The following is a 20,179-nucleotide window of genomic DNA, read 5'->3' on the forward strand; positions in this document are numbered from 1 at the left end:
GTTGGATTTTTTTGACGGAAGTATCACGTTGATGCCAATATAAGTCTTTAGGTATCACATTGATACTTTTGAGAGTTCGGGTATCAAATTGGCATTGGCAGAATAGTTTGGGGACGGTACGTGAATTTTTCTCTTTAGGAATTGGCCAGGGACATATCATTGTTGAAATTAATTTCAGTAGTTTCCCGTGTTTTTGTTTGTTGTGTACTTGTGTGTCACGAGTCCTCACCATTTCCCTAATTAAGGGATAATGACCATTTACACAATTTGACTTACCAAAACACTCTAAGAGATTGACCACTTACACAATACTTTATATATATTTTGCCCTAATACCCAATTAAGTATTTATTTATTACTTTTTATTTATTTTTAGGACAATTTTGCCCTCTCCTTTGTCTTTCATAGAGAGAAGTCAACGGAGATCTTGCCGGACTCCGGTCACCGGTCGCCGGAAGTTCTCAAAAAGCTCATATGAGATCTCATAAGTCACGGGAGAATAGTATTGTGCCCCAATAATATTATTATTGACCCCCAATAACCCCTAATAATATGATTATTGCCCCCAGTAGAAACATTACTGGCCCCTAATAATATAATTATTGCCCCCCAGTAATATGATTATTGCCCCCAGTAGAAACATAAACATTATTGCCTTTCAATAATGTTATTATTGCCAAGTCAATTTTGAAAAGTTTGCTGGGCAAAAAAAATTACCAAACCAAGCATATAACAAGTATACAACAATACAACACATATACAACCATATATTAGTCGATCTGATGCCAACTCATTAAAAAGTTCATCAAAACAAACAATGAAAAAAAAAATATTGATCTGGGCACCCAACTCCTCTTTGCGGTTGCAGATCTGGAACCTGGCACGACAACCTACCTCTGTTCGTCGGGTTTCGGCCCACGGCGAGAAGCGTGCACGTTATCATCATCATATTATTCCAGGTCCTTGATTTCAGGTCATCATCATCATATTGCTTAGGTCCAAGACGAGATCCTCTCTACGCTTCCCGACTTCATCTCCTTCACCGTCGTCGAACTGGACATTGATGTGCGGCTGCTTGATTTCAAAATTGAAGCCATGGCTCAGAATCTCGGCGTCTTAATCGTCGATGTGGCCGAACGGAACCAGACCGAGCAAGAAAAGCAGCAAGCATCGGAAAAACGCTCGCAGCCAACCTGCCCTGGCTCTCCCTCGATTCAGACAAACCGAACCCGAATTTCCAACCCGAACTCGTTGTTCTCCCTCACGTTCTTTGGACGACCGGAAATTTTCAATCTGTAGACATGGAGAGAGAGAGAGTCTGAGACGAGTTGAGAGAAAGAGAGAAAGAGAGAGAGAAATCGGTGAGGGGGGAGGAGAGAGAGAATAGATTGAAGAGGAGAGAGAGAATAGATTGAAGAGTGTAATTTATTAATTAAATTGAGGGCAATACTGTCAATGGATGTTAGATTGGGTAAATGGGAGTAAAAAACTCTTAGTGGAGTAAGTGGACAATTTTTACTCAAAAATTGTGTAAATGGTCATTATCCCTTAAAAAACGCATGCGTGAAATCGATTTCATCCAAGGAAAATTAAGTTATAAGATAATATTTCACCCAAAAAAAAGTTATAAGATAATTCCTTTCATGATTCTGGATCTTTTCCCATTGGAATTCGTCATCCGAAGGTCTTGCTTTAATTCAAAACATAAAAGATGGCTGAAAACACTTGTATTTTTATCTATACTATATTTGGAAGAAGAAGGTTTTGTCAACCATAATTGAAAATTTTGACATAAATACTTCATAAATATTAAAAAAACATAGAAAATTTGTTTAATATGAGGTGTAATAACGTCAAATAAAAGGAGATGTTGTCCGCCTTAACTGATTTTTTTACCTTTCAACCCTCAAAATTTAATGGTTAGGAACAAAAGTATTAAAACAAAGTAAGCCTAACCACCCACAACTCCCACACCCATCGGTGTAATTTTTATTATTTGCGTGCCACCACTTAGCATTTTAAAAAGATAGAGTAAGAACTGAATATCAGCCAACATATAGTATTTCTGCTTGATATCTCCAAAATTAAAAATCGAAAATCCCAATAACAGTTAAATCTTACTCTTGTTAGTCAGTCGCTATCCTGCCTGTATTTTCATGCTATAGGTGACTATAAATGCAAAACACGAGTAGTTAATTTTTAAATGTTTACCAGGACAACCAATCTGCAGTAGTTTAGTTGTAGAGAAATTCTTAGGTGGGGGTTTCCCCACCACGTGTCTTTACGGCCCACCAATCAGAAGAGAGGAAATTTTTCATCTTTTCCAAAATTGCCCCTGCTCCCTGAATTGAAATACCCAAAACACCCCCCCTGCTGGGGGGTGATTGGCCCGCCCCACCACGTGTCCGTGCGGGTGCCCTACGCAAGATTCTCTCTTAGTTGTAATACGACACTTACATCAGCGATTGCAGGGTTGAATTAAGGACCACGGGGCCAGAGCATGCACGTATTCATGAATTTGATGGGGACGTGAAAAGTTATGACAATGCATGTGCGAAATGTTTCTATGTCGATCTGTCATATAGTTCAACTACGTACAATCAAGTAATGAACAACTCAATCAATGACAAAAATAAATTTTGTAATCATAATCTTACTAATTAGATGATAACATATATGCATGTCCAAGATTTGCATCCCTCCTTTGTTTGCGGGTTTCTTCCCATTCCTCTTGCCACTCTCATGTTCTTTCTGCATCCAAGAAGGTAAGCTGTAGCTTTCTTTTTCTGCTGATGAGTCTAGTTACCCCATCCAGGGTGAGGGACTAAAACAGGCTTTTTTGGCTCAGGATTATCCTCATTCACAATTTGCTGTTTCTCCTGAGTAAAAGCGTCCTCCACATCATCTTCTGCAAAGGCTTGACGAATCACCTCATCTTTTTATAATAAACACATGGTTCATAAACTAAAAGTTTACATGGAGGTTCCTTGCATATTCACAGGCAGTGGTGTCTAAACCTCAATTAAAAAAGATCATTTGGGGGTTTTAAACGTACACTATCCAAGCTTATGTTTGAGAGGCAGAGCCCCATAAAATAAATTAATTAAGTACTTTAATTCATGAAGACGAGCATTCTATCATTTAAATTTCTTACACATAAATATTTTTCTTTTGAACATATAGGACGTTTATAAGACGTGAGCCTAATTCTAAAAATTATTTCATTGACCAATTTAGTTCAATGTATAATTGGAGTGACAAAATTAGAGCATCTAACTCAAAATCAACTCGCAATGAACATATAAGCCAAACTCGTAGACAACTTATTTATATATATATATATATATATATATATATTGAGGAGTATATGATGATTGAGCCTAACACAAAACTTGTTCCGATGACATGATAGAGTTACACAAAACTAATTGACAATAAGTCTGACAACTTTGGTGGGACATGATTGTCAACGGGAAGAGTACAAACTCATGAATTTCTTATCTTTGAGTCCAGCGTCCCTGGTATCGTCATCATCATCCGATGACACATTTTCATCCTACGTCCATAAAAAAAAAAAGGTGAAGGAGGGTATTACGCTTGCTTATAGTTAGAATCCATTGAAATTCGATAGTGTAGCACCTGAAAGTCATGAGGTAGCTCGTACTCAGGATTGCCGACCTGGTCAAACCGGCGGTTTTTCTTGGACTGCTCCTCCGGCACTGCCTCTTCGTACTCGTACACATCGAGCTGGCCATAAACCTCTTCCTGATCGGAACCAATAATCTCTTCATCAGTAGTTATGCTAGGGTTATTGTTGCTGTCGACCTCCTTTCGCAGAGTTTGGCAAGCCAGGCCTCTCATTTTCACGTTGAATTTCTCCTTGTTGCCCTTCTTGGTTTTGTTGACCTCCGTCATGCCGTCGTAGTTGTGGAAAGAGAAATCTTTGGGCTATTGGGTCAAGAGTTCACAATTGATCCGTTCATCAAAGCCCAATCTCTCAAAAGAGATTCGGCCCAACTTCCCACCATAAAATTTCTGCCAGAAGAAAGAACAAGACGAATGGTCCTATGATTCAGAACGGTATTCATACTTCTAAAATTAGCATTTGAACCTCCTTGAATATTAGACCTCTAACTTACTTTATAAATACTTAATTTCTCTAAATGCCATTAGCCCATAAAATCACCAAACTTAGGGTCAAACACACAGAATTTCAAGCGACCACCGGGTGAGTTCCACTCCCATGCTTCAACCGCCAAACAATACAGAACTTTTCTTAAACACAATTGAGGAGAGGTATTGCTAGCTACTGATGATGGCAATGGATTTATACCTAGGTTCTCTGAACGACTCTTCTTTGGATAATAGGAAAATTATTGCATCTCATATTAAAACTGAGGTATAAACTCAGGAAGGGGTAGTTAGAATTCATATCAACGAGGAAGTTCCCATTGTTAGATTGTTTCTTTCGAAGGTCTGAACAAAGGTGTTGCATGAGGTTGAAAACATGCCATTCATCTTGATGTTGATAGCAAAATGTCGTGTGTAGGTTCTTATGCTTCTATCCGTTCATCCAGTTATTTCACAAAAACAAAACAAAACTGGCCAACGAGTCTATGATCCTGGTTTGAGAATTTCTATCTTAATCATCTGACATGTACTCCTCCTTTTATTGCCTGTGATAAGAAAAATCTAACATGTGCATGTTCATTGCGGACAATGTGGACAATGTCTACTCTTTAACTGTGTAACCAAAACCTTCAGAGCCTCCTCAAAATCTACAATTGACAAAAGCCATATATCAGCTATCAATTTGTACGTAAAGAGTTGAGTTCATCCCCTGGAATGAAAACAGGGTTGAGTAGACTTTCTTGAATTTGTTTAGTAGAAGTTTCAATATCTGTTACTTTTAAAAAGTTGAGTCCATGTCCTGTTATGAAAACAGAGTTCATCAACATATTCAAGAATAATTTCATTAATATGGGGAGTTTGTCAATCATTGTAGTTACCAGACAAGTGTCATTCAAAAAATGAACTAATACTCATGAAATTGTCATTAGTTTGTCACCAGAAATCTCTACATGAACACAGACCATCCTTGAAATGGTGAAACCTGTTTCGGTCCCTCACCACTATTTCTCGATTATAAATCTTAGAGATGAACTTAGTAGCAGAGTGGCAATCATCACAAACTCGCAAGTTCTTTACAATGCGAATAGGAGTTCCTGGTGGTGTGTTCAGGAGAGCGAAAGCAATGGCCAACTTTTCACTATGCCTATTTAAAGCATCTTCTTTATCTTCTTCATCAATGTCTAGCAAAACTTCTGATGTAGTGGGAACATATCCAGCCCTCTTCATCTTCCTCCCCATTTCATCAACCATTTCATAAATCTCTTTGGACTGTTTATGCGATTTATCTCCTGCCACAAATTCATAAATTTCATTATCTAGCTCAATCATAGTGCTCCCAGGGATCTTTTTCATCCCTTTCTTGTCCATTGCCTCTCTAGTCTTGGTTTTCTTCTCCCAATGGTTCATTTTTGCATAGATGTTGGAAAGCAGGACATAATTTGACTCATGCATAGGTTCAGCCCTGATTAACTCCTTGGTGATGCTCTCACCAAGCTTGAGCTCACCATGCGCACGACAAGCACTGATTAGGGTTCGCAAAATTATTGGATTTGGCTGAATAGGCATTCTCCGAATAAACTCCAATGCCTCCTTGACATGTCCAGCTCGGCATAGCATATCCACCAAGCATCCATAGTGTTCTATCTTAGGTACACGTCCAAATTTTTCCACCATAATACTGAAGTACCTCTTCCCCTTATCAACCAACCCGGAATGACTGCAAGCCGAAAGCAGTCCTATAAATGCAACATCATCCGGTTCCACCCCGACTCCAATCATTTCCTCAAACAAAGAAACGGCCTCTTCTCCACGTCCATGCATTGCCAAACCATCAATCACAGAAGTCCAAGAAACAATTGTCCTCCCGCTCATGCCCCTAAACAATTTCAAAGCCTTATCAACATTGCCACATTTCGCAAACATGTCAATGAGCGCATTACAAAGCTCCACACTTTTTGGAATCCCTTCTTTCTCAACGTAGGACTCCACCCACTTGCCAAGCTCAAGCGCACCCAAATCGGTACACGCAGACAAAACCGAAACCATAGTAATCTCATCCGGCCTCACTCCCGCCATCTGCATCTCCCTAAACAACTCCACCGCATCACTAGACCACCCCACCCTCACATACCCTCCAATCATCGCGCTCCACGAAACAGAGTCCCAGTTAGGCATTTCATCGAACACCTTCCGTGCACTTTCAATCCCTCCACCGCAGCAACAGTACATATGAACCATGGTGTTCCGAACATGGACATCATCACCAAACCCGAATTTCACCACCGACCCATGAACCGACTTCCCCAAATTCAAGTCCCCGACGCCAGCACAGGCCTTGAGAACAAAAGGGTAGGTGAATTTATTAGGCAAGACTTCACCTTTAACCATAACTCTGTAAAAGCACAAAGCTTTATGCTTTGCATGACCGGTCTGAGCGTAAGCCCTGATGACGGTGTTGAACAGAAACGCATCGTATAAATGGGTATCGGAATCCGGCGAGAACAGGAAGGAAGAGGCGCAGTCAATGGCCTTGAGGTCGGAGGCGGTGGAGGCCAACTTGGTGAGCACTAAGGGGTTGTTTCGGAGGCCCAATTTGACAATGTGGGCTTGGATTTGCGTCAGCTTCGGAACGACGTCGCACAGTTGGAGTAGAGCCAAGCAGCTCTGCTCTGCTTCTCTGGTGTTAATGATGACCTTGCTTCTTTTGAAGGTTTGGAAATATTGCATTTCAAAAAAACCTCCAACGGCTATCACCAATCAATCAAACAGAGAGATTATATATATATTAGGGGATGGGAAAAAGAAAACGACGACGTTTTCCCCCCACCTACTTTTCGCTTTTCCACTTGGCTGGTCGGAAAACCGGCCACGTCGCGTCTCCGTCTACCCTCCTAATTTCTGGTACGCTTTTGTATTCTGAAACGTCACTGCAGAAAATTTTGATAGAAACAGAATGAGAAAAGCTTCGTCAATCTCAGCGATCCTATTTGGGCTCGTTCGAGGCCCAAAACCCAGTTCCAGCTTCAATGCGATTCGCTGTTACTGTGATCGAACAGTTTCCAACTCCAGAAAGCTTCCAGGTGTTTTTTTTTTTTTTAATCTGTTTTCTGTGAATTTTCAATAAAGCTGTGATTTTTGGATTCTGATAGGGTTTGTGGTTTCAGGGCCATTAACGCAGTACAAGAGGTTAGTTGAGCAAGGGAAGCTGCAACATGATCCGAACCAAGAAGCGGTGGCTTTGCAATTGGAGAACTTGCTGGGGAGGTTAGAGCAGTATGAGAGAGATATGGAGGAATATCATGTAAGATTTTTTTTTTTGGATTTTGAGCGCAAGCAATTGTGGAGTTTGAGAATGCAAAGTTTGAATCTTTATGTTCAACTTTTGCAGACAAGCCTGGCGAATTGGGAGAAGAAGAGAGAGAATGAGCGGCGGAGGATTTTAATGGAGGAAGCTGAGAGTAAGCAGAAGGATGACATGTGGACGTCAGTGAACAACCAAGGGAATAAGCTTTTCCGGAGATGGATGTCCAAGTAAGCCAGCTTATCGAAAATGCTTAGAGAATTTGTACCGTATTGCTATGTGGATCAATGTTAGTTATGATTCTGCTTTGGCTCAGGAAAAGACCTGAGAATGTAGAACCTGGAGTTGGGAAATGGGTTTCGTACTTAAATAGAGAGAGGAAGTTGGATTCAATTGTTGGACGTCGTCCAATTGCTCCTGCAGCTCCGAAAGGACTGTATATTTATGGCAATGTTGGAAGTGGTATGGTTTTGTATTGTGTGTATCTTTTATATGTAAAGTGAGTATGTGGGTATGACTCAAAGTTTGCTATTCTGATCAGGAAAGACGATGCTTATGGACATGTTCTATAGTGCCACTGAAGGAATAGTTAAGCATCGAAAGAGATATCACTTTCATGAGGTGCGGTTTTGAATAGGATTAACTGATCATACTCATGTGTACCTGTTTTATGTTTTTGAAACGTGGAAGATATGGATTATCTTCTCTCCAAGTTGACCATTGATAATGTAAAGTTAAACCCTTGATTTTCTATTTACAGGCTATGTTGAAAATTAATGAACAAATGCATCAGATTTGGAAAAATCAAGTGGCAGATAAGTCTTTGCAGTCCAGCATTGCTAATTGGATAATGAGTCTACCCTTCGATTCGAAGGTCAAGGAGTGGGTGGCTGCAGAAGAGAACTATAAACAACAGTTTCAGATGAAAAACATCCTTCCAGCTGTAGCAGATAAGCTTCTCCTAGATCGGCAGGCAGATCAAAAGGGTGGCAGCATTCTTTGTTTTGATGAGATACAGGTCTGGTTATTAAATGTGTGCTAAATGAGTTTTTCCTTTTTGATACTGTTAAAAGTTCATTCCACACCAGACCCGACCATAATAGGGTATATGCATTTTAATTAGGAGAATGGGTCATCATTATAATTTGACATACTGTCTCTTTAGTCAGGGATTAATGACTAATTTAAAACCTTATTGCTTTTCATTCAAGAAATAACGACTAGAATTTGAAGAAGTTACTTGATGAACGTACAGAGAGGCTTTCATGTATCAGAATGATATGATATAATGATAAACTTAGAGCTATATAGATTTAAGAGATCTGGTGATCCGGTGATATGTAAGATGAATAACAAAGGAAACAAGTAGGTGTTCTGTTAAAAGTTGATTCAAGATCTCTTCTTATCTACTCTTCCCCCTTCCATCCCTTCTTTATCTTTTATTACAGTTGAAGATCTTTTTCTCTGATTCAAAGTTGGCATTGGACATCTTAGAGGTCAATTGCATTTATTTATTTTCTAAAGCTTAATTTTAGCATTAACAAACTCCTAAACCTGTTATAAATGGGGAAAAATAAATGAAAACAAGCTTATAGAATTTGCAGCTCATTTTATGACTTGGAATTTCTTTCTTATTACAGACTGTTGATGTATTTGCTATTGTGGCCTTATCTGGAATTGTTAGCAGATTGCTAAGTACTGGAACTGTTTTTGTGGCCACCAGTAACCGAGCACCAACAGACTTAAATCAGGTGTGCATGTTGTGTCTTTTAACCCCTGTGACCTTATTTATTAATTATGTATTGGCAATTTGCAACATATCTGTTTAATTTTATTCATATAACTTCTTGCGTAAGGACAGTGGAGTGATAAATATAACATCATTTTCTCCAAATTATTTAGCAACTTGGTTTACTGCTATTTTGATAAGAACATATCATTTTTGAGAGTTTCTGTCGTAGTGAATCTTTAGAGAAACCACGTTGCTTAAGATTAATGGTGTTCACTAAAATTCCTCATGCAGGATGGTATGCAGAAGGAGATCTTCCAAAAGTTTGTTGCCAAATTGAATGAGCACTGTGAGAATGTTCTGATTGGAAGTGAGATAGATTATCGCCGTGTTATAGCTCAAAATCAAAGATCTAAGGACCAGGTGAGTATGATACGTTTTAGTGATAGCTTTGCTTTTCTCTATTTCAAATCCATGCAAAGTGTAAGTTCTAATAGTTTGCATAGGTGCCTTAAGTCCTTATTCCTTAACAAGAGATTCATATATTAATGGTGTATCTCATGGCTGTCTTCCAGTAATGTTTGATGGATATGCATCAATGACATGTCAATCTATTGGGCATTTCTGTATCTTACTTTACTTCCTTACTTTACAATTGAAAGTAGAGTTATATTATTTTTCCTTTCAAGTACTTTTTTCTTCTTCTGGTATTTAAGTTACGTATATAAGAAATCTGGTGGTGAAAATTTTACCTGCTTAAACATATAGGATCACTACTTCTGGCCTTCAGACAACATTGCTCTGGAGAAATTTGAGAGAAAGTGGCAAGAAGTCACAAGCCAAGTAGGGGAACAGATCACCTCGAGTACTATTTCGGTGATGTTCGGAAGGTACTTTTATATATTTTTTGGTCTGTACTTCTTTCAAAATCGAAAGACATCCATCTGTTAGTATTACCTTACGTAATTGTAGGACCCTTGTTTCTTGAATCAGAAAACTGGAGGTTACTGAAAGCTGTAATGGAGTAGCACGATTCACATTTGAGGATCTATGTGGTCGGCCTGTAAGTCTATGCGGTTTCTGTGCTGTTATGTTTTATCATTCATTATTATCTGATGACAGTTTAAGCGCAATAGAATTTATGGAGGTTTTCTCCTTTCTCAAATTTATTGAGTAACAAGTACTGAATTGCAAAATATTTCAATTAAGACTACTTGGTTGCAGAATGACATTATTTAGAGTTACCTATAAGGAAAATCATAATTAAGCACTTTCATGTTTCTAATGTTTAGAGCCTTTTTCTTGAAGCTAACAAAACTCTTTCTCCTTTGTGTATTGACTTCAGGTAGGTGCAGCAGATTATATTGCAGTAGCAGAAAATTATCATACTGTCTTCATATCTGGCATTCCAGTGATGAGTATGCGTATCAGTGATAAGGTACTATCACTGCTTTTCTACATTGTTTTTCATCTGTTTCATGTTCTGCTCCTTCTCCATTTCAATTTGAAAGAATGACTGAAAGAAGTTCTATACAATAATACAAGTTAGGTTATAAATATATCTTAATAGGTGTTAAGTGGGCATAAATTGAAATTGAAGAGAGAATGAGACTGGGGGATGTGTAGATGAGTACTTTCTTTCACATTAAACACATGCTTTTGCAAATTGGTACTTTGATTCTCCAAAAAAAGAAAGTCCAGGGTGGGGAGAGGGTGAACTTATGTCCCAATCTTTTCAGTGACAACTTTAACATGGAGACACACACACACACACACACACAACAAACACACAATGTACTAGGCAAATAAGAACACATATCCATAATTAGTATGATATTTGTACACGTACTATATTTTTGTACATTTTCTATTTTATATGCTTCTGTATGCACCCATTCTAAGATCAACTTCCCTTCAAAATTTTCAGGCACGGAGGTTTATTACCCTTGTTGATGAGTTATACAATCATCATTGCCGCCTATTTTGTTCTGCAGCTTCTTCTATTGATGATTTGTTTCAAGGAACTGAAGAGGGTGCACTTTTTGATCTAGAGAGGTAATTGTTCTTTTTAGTCTAAATGTTGATGTTAATTAATGATAGCAACAGATGCCGATGCTTCAAGATCATCATTATAGATCAGGAATTGCACCTGATTGCTGTGTTTTTAAATAATACTCTTCTGAAGAATATTGTCTATATCGTCCAGTAGATCTGTGCTGCTTGCAGAGCAATTTTTTGCTTATTAGCTCAATCTGAAGAGAACAATATGAGGACCTATCACTAGTGTCAGTTAGAGTCTAGTAACACTTTTGTAGGGTCTCAAGGGTTTAGAATTTTAGATTGTATCATTGCATCGTAAACTTCCTGGTGCATGTTGGTGACAATTCGAAGTAGTCTCCTACAGAGGGCAAAATAATTTGGTGGGAAAATAGCCTACTTATTTGATCATCACTCCATCCCCGGCCCTTTATCACTATAGCTTTGAAAATTGACATATTTTGCTGAATGGTGTTAGCAATCTGCTTCTTTAAGTTTTCTCATGGTTGGTAATATGCTGGATTATATGGTTAAATGAAGATGCATACTTCTTTGCTTCCAGTTTCCAGTTTGAAACAGAGACAGAAGGTGCAAAGCTTCGCCGCGATGTTTTAGCAGAAGGGAATGTGAGTTCAGGAGGTGCCCCAACTGGTATAGTATCCATGCTATCTGGTCAAGAAGAAATGTTTGCTTTCCGCCGAGCAGTGAGTGGTGTTCTTTTTCTCTGAAACACTTCCCTGTTTCTTATTGTGGCCATGAGCATCTTGTGATGAATAATGACTTGCAATAATTTCGAGAATGGAAATAATTTATCAACTACTTGGATGATATTATTTCTTGTTTATTAGTGTTCATCATAATAGCATGCTCTTAACATTTCTTAGGCTTTTAAGCTTGAAAATTTAGAGAGACTGTGTGTTAAAGAAATGTGGTTTCTGTGTAGGTTTCACGACTGATTGAAATGCAGACACCTGTATACTTGGGGGGAGTTCATAGTCTTCATCCTTATTTCCAGAGACAACGTCAAGAATTTGAAAATATTACTGCAGAAAACTTACAGCCTCAGTTGTCTTTCTAAGAAACAAAATATGGTAACACCAATATCCTTCCTGTATATTTGTGATTTTCAGTCCGTGTAGCTCCTAAAGGTTTCAATTTTAATAAGATAGCAATTCAATATTTAACATTGAAAATCAGTGTTGTATGTTGACCAGACAAAAATGTTGTAAGATTATTATTCTAATAAAAGAAGAGATTGTTCTTTGATTCTTTATTCAAAGAATGTGAAATCGCACCTGCTATGCATAAGAATACACAGTTTGATTCGCCTTTTGTGGAGCTATAGGTGACTAGATTATATAAATGCATATGGTTTGCTCCGGAGGTAGATGAAGTAGAAATATCCTCTTATTGAGCTATGTCTAAGAACAAGGTAATTGCACGCTTAAAATAAAAACTAATGTTATTGTACTTTATCCAAGGTCAACTCAGAGTTGACCTCCGATCTGATCGTTATCCCATGTGTTAGAACTTAGAACTTAGAACTTAGAACAAGCTGCTTAACATTTACCAAGACTGCGAGATATAGAAATAGACCAGTCAACTCAGAATTATCTTTCATTGCTTCCGTACGTTATTGGTTTGGTTTGAACGTCAATCACTGCCTGCTTTCTTCTAATCCATTGCATATAGCTAGGTGGTTTTTTTTTACCTCCTTCATATGGCGGGCCATATCGAATTAATAAACTCCAAAGGTCCTAACTCCTGGCTAGCTAGTGCTCTTTTATATCGAATTAGTCTACTTTTTTTATATAAAAAACTCTCTAATGCATGGCTAGTGCTTCCGCTCTTACGGCCCTCTGTTTTTTTTTTCCTCTCTTCTTTTCTGTAGTGAGAGTATCCTCTTCGATCAGGATTGCACCAACTCTACCACAATGTAGAGCCAGAGGAACATAACAAGTTTATAAAGTATGCATTATATGTGTCAACGTTTATTATGCTTGTATTGGCCTCATTGCCTAGATGCAATTGTTTGTAATTTTAGTAGTATCCTAGCTTCTTGCAAATTAAGAAAAGTTGTTAGGACTACAAATCATCTGAAGTGTAACAAGGCTCTAATTAAGCAACAATTAGCTGAATTATTCAATGTCTTGCTTGATCAAAGCTCAAAATATAGGGTCTTTTTATGGGCCAAACCTTCATATATATAGGTCCTTAGCATCCAAATAAATTTGCCCTTGTAATAAAATCTACATTCATTCATATTTTCATTGCATCAAACAGTTTATGCCTATTAAATTGAGTCCACAGATGAACACAAGACTTACATGTTTGAAAGTTTTGGTGAAACTAAATTAAAATAAAAACTGTTATCATTGGACAAGTTGCAACTGTGAAATGTTTGCATTGTTCATCTATACAATTTATACAAAAGGTTATAGCAGAAAAAGAGCAAAATACAGATCGATATAATTAACCAGAACTCCAGAAGCACATAGAGGATGTTCCACGGTTGGCTTCGAGCTTCTACCAACAGCTGAGTCGAAGCGCTTCTTCAAACCTCTTTTCCATTAATGCCTCAGAAGCTTCACCACCAACCAAGCACTTCTCATCCCGGTCATGGTGATCAGAATCTGCTCTTGCTTTGCTGATGATACTGGTTCTCAGTCCCGAAACCCATTTCAGCGGCGAGACTTGAACGCCCAGAAAGCTAGTTACAGGTGGTGGCAATGAAGCAAGATGAGAATCAAAAGATGGTGGTGGGTAATTTGGTTTGAGGTGGTGAGAGTGAGGGTGATCAGAGAGAAGGAGCATTGCTGCTGTAGCCTGTAGGTGCCATAGATGATCATAAACGCCCTTGAAATCGAAATCTGAGTTCCATATATAGTGGTATACATCAGGAAAGAGATAGAAGACGACGATCCAGACATTGGTTACTAAAACCAGCAAACCGTACATTCTGTGGGCGTAGCTTTGTACTACGTACTGAGTCCGCTGTCCGCAAATGGTTCTAAAATCCACGTATAATATTGTATGACGTGCAACAGTATCAACGTGTCGACGCGCAATTGAATACCATGTCGGAAATACAGTAAACTATAACAATGTTTATGAAGGCCAACATTAAACGTAAGTATTCTAGTAACGCGGGTTGTTACCAAGCAGGGCACCTGCTTAAGGTGATTGGCGATGAAAACGTTCAAGCCATGTGAATGTGTGCATCTTGGTTTGTTGGCTTCGGGGAAGTCACAAGCTTAACACAACCCACCCAACCAACCTGAGTTAATCAGACTCCTTGACCACAAGGGCACAACCTGCTACAACTAGTAACAAACCCGAGCAAGAGTTTGGGTCAGTTGTGTACGTGCGAGTCTGAGTGGGAGTCTTACACAAGGTAAACTAAGAAATATATCATCAGGACACATTTCAAAGTGCTAGCTTGGCCTAGAATTACTCATCACACACAATCATTTTTTCTTTTTATATATTGATTTATTGTGAGAAAATTTACCAAAATAAATTCCTTGGCCACAAAGACACCTGAAATCCTTTCCTCGATTGCGACATATCTCTTAATTTGTTATATCGGTTAGGAGTAATTATCCTGATTTTCCTTGATTCCCAAGCATCTATTAATATCACAAACTTTTAAAATAATAATCCAATTTTATCAAGATGAGTCAATTTCATCAAATTATTTAAGTTTTTTAAAAAAAAAAAAAACTTTAAAAATAAGCTTATATATCCGGTCAAAATTATCACGATAATTATTTGACTCATGCAGCTTTTTGGGTCTGGGCTTAGCTGAGCACTGTATCATGTCCATAAAAGCTCAAGTCCGAAGACGAATATGTTTTGAGCTTTTGTGGCACTATGACCATTGGACCAGTTGAGATTCTGATAAGCCTAACCATATGGAGTAGAATAAATTCCTTAAAAATAAACCTAGATTATACGCATTACATCTTTAATTACACAAGCCTCTAGATCCTTGAGGAGAAAAAGATTTTGAAAAACATATATAGTGAATATGCTTAAAAATTCTTGCAGTACGTAAATGCTGTATATTTGCAATAGATAGGGGCTAATAGTAGTGGAAGTTCAAATATCTCCTACATTTTACTTCTTTGGTCACAAAAAGTAATACACGAGCAAAATACATGTGAAATACGAGAAAATAATCCTTGCTGCTATTGTATACCAAAAATCTCTCACTGGCCACCATTGTTTACGTATTCAACTTGCAATAGAGTCTAATTATGTGAAATTCAGGTAAGTGTATAATTAATTGAGGCTCATATAAGAGTCTAATAACGTAAGACTCACTATACAATGTCTTTGTTTTCTAAACCAAAAATTACAAGCATCATATATGAAGGTATTATATTAGACAACTCAAACAAAAAATTATCGCCAAGTTAACATATAAAACTATGGAAGTTGGGGAAAGTATATTATAGAATTTGTTTGCATTCACTAGCTAGCTTTGGATTCCTCAGATATATATACTCAGAATTAATCAGATTCTTCGGCATCAATGGTAACTTTAGATTAGCAACACTGTTACGTGCTTGATTGAAGCATATGCTAGTTTAGTTGGTTTCAAATGTACTAATGAAAGTATACTATATATTCGAATATTATTCGGATTTCCATTCCAACACAAACCCAGCTAACATTCTAGTCCAGGATCAGCTCATCAGCATATGCAGCAACATATATATAGTAAACAGTCTACTTGACTGTTACACTTAACTTTCAATTCTTTCTATTTCATTTCTCTGCATAAATTGAAGGCATTGGTTAGCTCATGGTAGACTCATTGGTAAACTCTAATAAGGTTTAGAACATAGATTTGGTACGCCTCCCTAAATTGTGTTACTGACACAGAACAGAGCTGTGTATGATTAGTTGTTTTTTTTTTTTTAATTAAGTATGGGTAATTGTTGTACAAAATAACCAAAGTAAAAAAGAAAAGCCAGCATTTTTATTTAGTTGATTGGTTTCATCATTTCTCATATAATGAATCAATCATATTAAAATTTCATTAAAGCCAACAGATCTATCTTTCCTTGCCAATAAAGCAATATATTTAAGGGAGAGAAAATGTAAGCTTTGATTGTAACCTATTTTTGTTTGTATTAATTTTACCAGATTACACTTTCAATTCTTTTGATTTTTTCCCAAAGTGCAAACCTTTTCATTAAAAATCAAAAGTCCTTAATCATAGGATATTAATTTTAAATTTTTAATGGTCCAGTACTTTTATAAATGAAAACGGGTCAATCTTCGAAAGACCCAAAGTACCAAACGTGACCTTTACTTATACAAAGCGACAAGGCGTATATGAATGGCACAGGTCGTTTATACAGGGCTCTCTAACCTGGACACAAAACCTAACTCCCTTCACCCACCTCAAAAGACACCCCCACCATATTTAAGCCCTACTCTCTCTCACTCCCTCCTCCTCTGTGTGAGAGAAAAAACACACGGAGAGATTCTTCACCCACCCCTCTCCATCTCTCTCTCCCTTCCTAGGTTTTCCCTTACATTCTCTCTCCTCTCTCACGCTCATTTCCCTTTCGTTTTCATCGCCTCCTTTGTCTATTTTCTAACCCAAACCCAGAATTTCCACCCACCCTATTGTTTCCCTTAAAAAATTTCCTAGCTTTCACCATGCCCACGTCTTAAAAATGCGTTCTTTGTATACCCATTTGCCCAAAATCGAATCTTTGTGAATCTTCTGGGAATCGTTGAGTTCTCTGATCAATGGGGCGGAGAGATGTTCAGGTTTTCGATGACAGGAGCGATGGATTCTTCTCCGTTTGCAATTTGGGGTTTCAATCGAGTCCCCAACAGGTGCAGTATCCCCACGCCGGAGGCTTATTCGCCAGCGTTTCCCAAGTCGGAATGGGGTTCGGAGTCTCGCCGACGCCGGACCCACAAAACCCGCGCGGGGACGGCGGCGGCATGAAGCTGCCGTACGCCGACCTGTACATGAAGTATGTGGAGGGCATTAAGAATTTTGGGGCCAAGGAGGAGGAGGAGGAGATAGTAGAAGGGGAAGGGGTGGTGAAGAAGAAGAAGAAGGGTGGTTTGAAGTTGAAGATTAAGATTGCTAATCCTTCTCTGAGGAGGTTGATTAGTGGTGCGGTGGCCGGAGCGGTGTCGAGGACGGCGGTGGCGCCGTTGGAGACTATAAGGACGCATTTGATGGTTGGGAGTAGTGGGAATTCCACTACTGAGGTGTTTACTGATATTATGAAGGTGGATGGGTGGACGGGATTGTTTAGGGGGAATTTGGTCAATGTGATTCGGGTTGCGCCGAGCAAGGCAATAGAGGTATGGGAATTGGTTCTTTTTTTTTTCTTTCTCTTTTTGGTCATATTGATGATGTTAGTATGGTTAAAGCTTTGAATTATTTGGTTGTAGTTGTTGTTTAGTGACCACTTGTTTGTTTGATTGAGATATTGGTTCTGTTGGTTGTTGGCATTGCTTATAATTGATCATGCCCTTTCTGTTTATGACCTTTTCTACCATTACACATCCAGGGTCAAAGGTGCTAGGGGTAGTTTGCTTTTCGTACACATTCTTGATGTCATCACTTGTTTCTGTCAATTCTTACATCAGGGAGGCTCTTTACAGTGAAATTTGATCGACTCCTTTTGATTTGGTTACAAATTCGGTTAACTTTTTCCCCGTTTGGTTGTGCTGTCACAATTTTCATTCAAAGCTACTCAGTCCAATCACCTGATATACATCTATGGTCTAAAACTTTTCCATTGAAGTAAGCCCCTTGTTGTGTTAGAACATATATAGTTGTGGCAGCCTGGCAATCATTAGTAGATTTGTTTTGTGGATGGTTTAGGTCAGCTGATGCTCCTGTTCTTTACAATATGATCTTGCAACGGGCCTGTCAAATGAACAATAGGAGAGTATGTTAACTCATGTTGAGTTACTCAGTCTAGCAGAAAACTTTAAAATGTTTGTTCATTTTAGTGATGTTGTTCCTCATGTCGTTGATAAACATTTGCATTGTTGTCACTCCAGTCTCGTAACTCACTTAACAGTCATTAGGCAGATCTCGGGGGTGAGCATTGTGTGGGTCAAAGAAATTGAGTTGGTTGCATGGTCCTCTTTGTTAGTCTTAGCCGGGGGAAATACTGCTGCAATTTCTGATTTCATGTGCTTGTCTGTTTTTCCTGTTAGCTTTTTAGTTTGTCATCTCTCATCATTGAAGAAGCAAAATTATGTTTGAGGAGATGGCCTTTCTGGTTTCAGTTCAAATAACAGATAACTTTGAGGTTTGCTTTATATGGGGTGGGATACAAGAGCTTATATGTGTTTTTTCTTTTTCTATTTATTATTTTATATTATATTTTATCCCCATCTAGGTAGATGTCAATTACTCCCAATCCCTTCTTTTTATCATGCAAAAACAAATAAAAGAGACTTGAGATGCATGTTTAGCGAATCATAGCTATAGTATTGTTTGGAAACTTGTGTTCACTCAAATTTGGGAAGCAAATTATTGATAGGATTTGAAAGATATCAGTTTTCCTCTTTTTTGGGCTAAGATCTGTTCTCTTTTCTGCAGCTGTTTGCTTATGATACAGTTAATAAGCACCTGTCGCCCAAAGCTGGAGAACAGTCGAAACTTCCAATTCCTGCCTCATTAGTTGCAGGTGCCTGTGCTGGAGTGAGCTCCACACTTATCACATACCCCCTTGAGTTACTAAAGACTCGGCTAACCATTCAGGTACTGTAAAAAGCAGAAGTCCTGTTCCTATCTTTGACTATGCACGTAGTTATCACATGATGGTGTTTGTTTAATCTGCAGAGAGGCGTATATAATGGCCTTCTTGATGCATTTGTAAAAATTATTCGAGAAGAGGGACCAGCAGAGCTCTATAGAGGTCTTGCACCCAGTCTTATTGGAGTCATTCCTTATGCTGCCACAAATTACTGTGCTTATGACACATTACGGAAAGCCTATCGTAAGATTTTCAAGCAGGAGAAGATTGGGAACATTCAGACCCTTTTAATTGGATCAGCAGCTGGTGCTATTTCAAGTACCGCAACTTTCCCTCTTGAAGTAGCTCGCAAACATATGCAGGTGGGGGCCGTGGGTGGAAGGCAGTATAATGATGTGATTCATGCCCTCGCAAGCATACTTGAACATGAAGGTATTGCTGGTTTATACAGAGGGCTCGGGCCTAGCTGCATGAAGTTGGTGCCTGCAGCAGGGATTTCTTTCATGTGCTACGAAGCAATGAAGAAGATACTGGTAGAGGATGATGAGGAAGCATAGGAAACTTACAAATAAGTTTTTAAGTTCATATCACATATCGGTCAGAGCAGGGAGGAAAGAAGTGGGATAACTTTTTAATGACACACGGCATGTTGCCCTTTTTCTCATTGTTGGATTTTTTTTTTCTTCTATTGCGACTCAGCTCAAGGAGCCTTGGGTTTTTCTGAGGTTAGAATTTTGATGTTTTTGAGAATTAATATAAATGGCATCGAGTTTTTTGCTCTTGAAAGAAATATTAGCAGTACGATCTCAGATCCTCATGTGTTAGCTTTTCGCACAAAGTAATCCATCATCAGGCACTCAAGCTTTGTTATAGGGTATCCGAGATCTCAACCATTATTGCATTGGAGATATTGCTGCTTCATTTTTTCATTAGAGATTTTCCCTTTTAATCTGCGATCACTATCAATTTTGTCTTGGTTAGTAGTTGATGATTGGAGACGTACAATCAAATTTCACAATGAACTATTGTCTTGCAAATGCGGTACTTTTTTTTTTTTTTTTTTTTTGACTCTGGATGATTGCAAATGCGGTACTTGATTTCTTTGGGTTTTTGAAGAAATGGAAGCTTTCCATTTAGCTCCCTATTTACTGACTGATAGAGTCGCCTAGAAAGGTTACAAGGAATAACCAATTACTTAATTTTGGCTACTTGACAGAATCAATCAGT

At 38.4% G+C, this 20,179-nt stretch overlaps 3 protein-coding genes across 4 annotated transcripts; 2 read left to right on the top strand and 1 right to left on the bottom strand.

Moving 5' to 3' along the window:
- Positions 1 to 4,988: 4,988 nt before the first annotated feature.
- Positions 4,989 to 6,871, bottom strand: LOC133736167 (pentatricopeptide repeat-containing protein At4g21065-like). The gene has a single exon (XM_062163608.1). It carries the CDS (start codon positions 6,856 to 6,858, stop codon positions 5,065 to 5,067), a length of 1,794 nt encoding a protein of 597 aa, XP_062019592.1. The 5' UTR covers positions 6,859 to 6,871; the 3' UTR covers positions 4,989 to 5,064.
- Positions 6,872 to 6,969: 98 nt separating this feature from the next.
- LOC133736166 (uncharacterized) lies at positions 6,970 to 13,446 on the top strand. Of its 2 annotated transcripts, XM_062163607.1 has the most exons (15): positions 6,970 to 7,211; positions 7,296 to 7,432; positions 7,520 to 7,662; positions 7,749 to 7,894; positions 7,974 to 8,053; positions 8,193 to 8,450; positions 9,073 to 9,183; positions 9,456 to 9,584; positions 9,930 to 10,051; positions 10,155 to 10,224; positions 10,507 to 10,599; positions 11,089 to 11,216; positions 11,761 to 11,902; positions 12,142 to 12,289; positions 13,090 to 13,446. In XM_062163607.1, the coding sequence occupies exons 1-14, from the start codon at positions 7,085 to 7,087 to the stop codon at positions 12,274 to 12,276; spliced, it is 1,821 nt and encodes a 606-aa protein (XP_062019591.1). In that variant the 5' UTR covers positions 6,970 to 7,084; the 3' UTR covers positions 12,277 to 12,289; positions 13,090 to 13,446. The 2 variants fall into 2 exon arrangements, with proteins under 2 accessions (XP_062019591.1, XP_062019590.1); XM_062163606.1 differs by lacking the exon at positions 13,090 to 13,446 and having other exon boundaries at positions 6,971 to 7,211; positions 12,142 to 12,487.
- A 3,189-nt stretch (positions 13,447 to 16,635) lies between these two features.
- LOC133736171 (adenine nucleotide transporter BT1, chloroplastic/mitochondrial) lies at positions 16,636 to 19,742 on the top strand. Its single transcript, XM_062163613.1, has 3 exons — positions 16,636 to 17,540; positions 18,796 to 18,957; positions 19,039 to 19,742. Exons 1-3 carry the CDS (start codon positions 16,968 to 16,970, stop codon positions 19,507 to 19,509), a joined length of 1,206 nt encoding a protein of 401 aa, XP_062019597.1. The 5' UTR covers positions 16,636 to 16,967; the 3' UTR covers positions 19,510 to 19,742.
- The last annotated feature ends 437 nt before the right edge of the window (positions 19,743 to 20,179 follow it).

This window comes from Rosa rugosa, chromosome 3, assembly GCF_958449725.1.
Source record: "Rosa rugosa chromosome 3, drRosRugo1.1, whole genome shotgun sequence".
NCBI lineage: Eukaryota > Viridiplantae > Streptophyta > Magnoliopsida > Rosales > Rosaceae > Rosa > Rosa rugosa.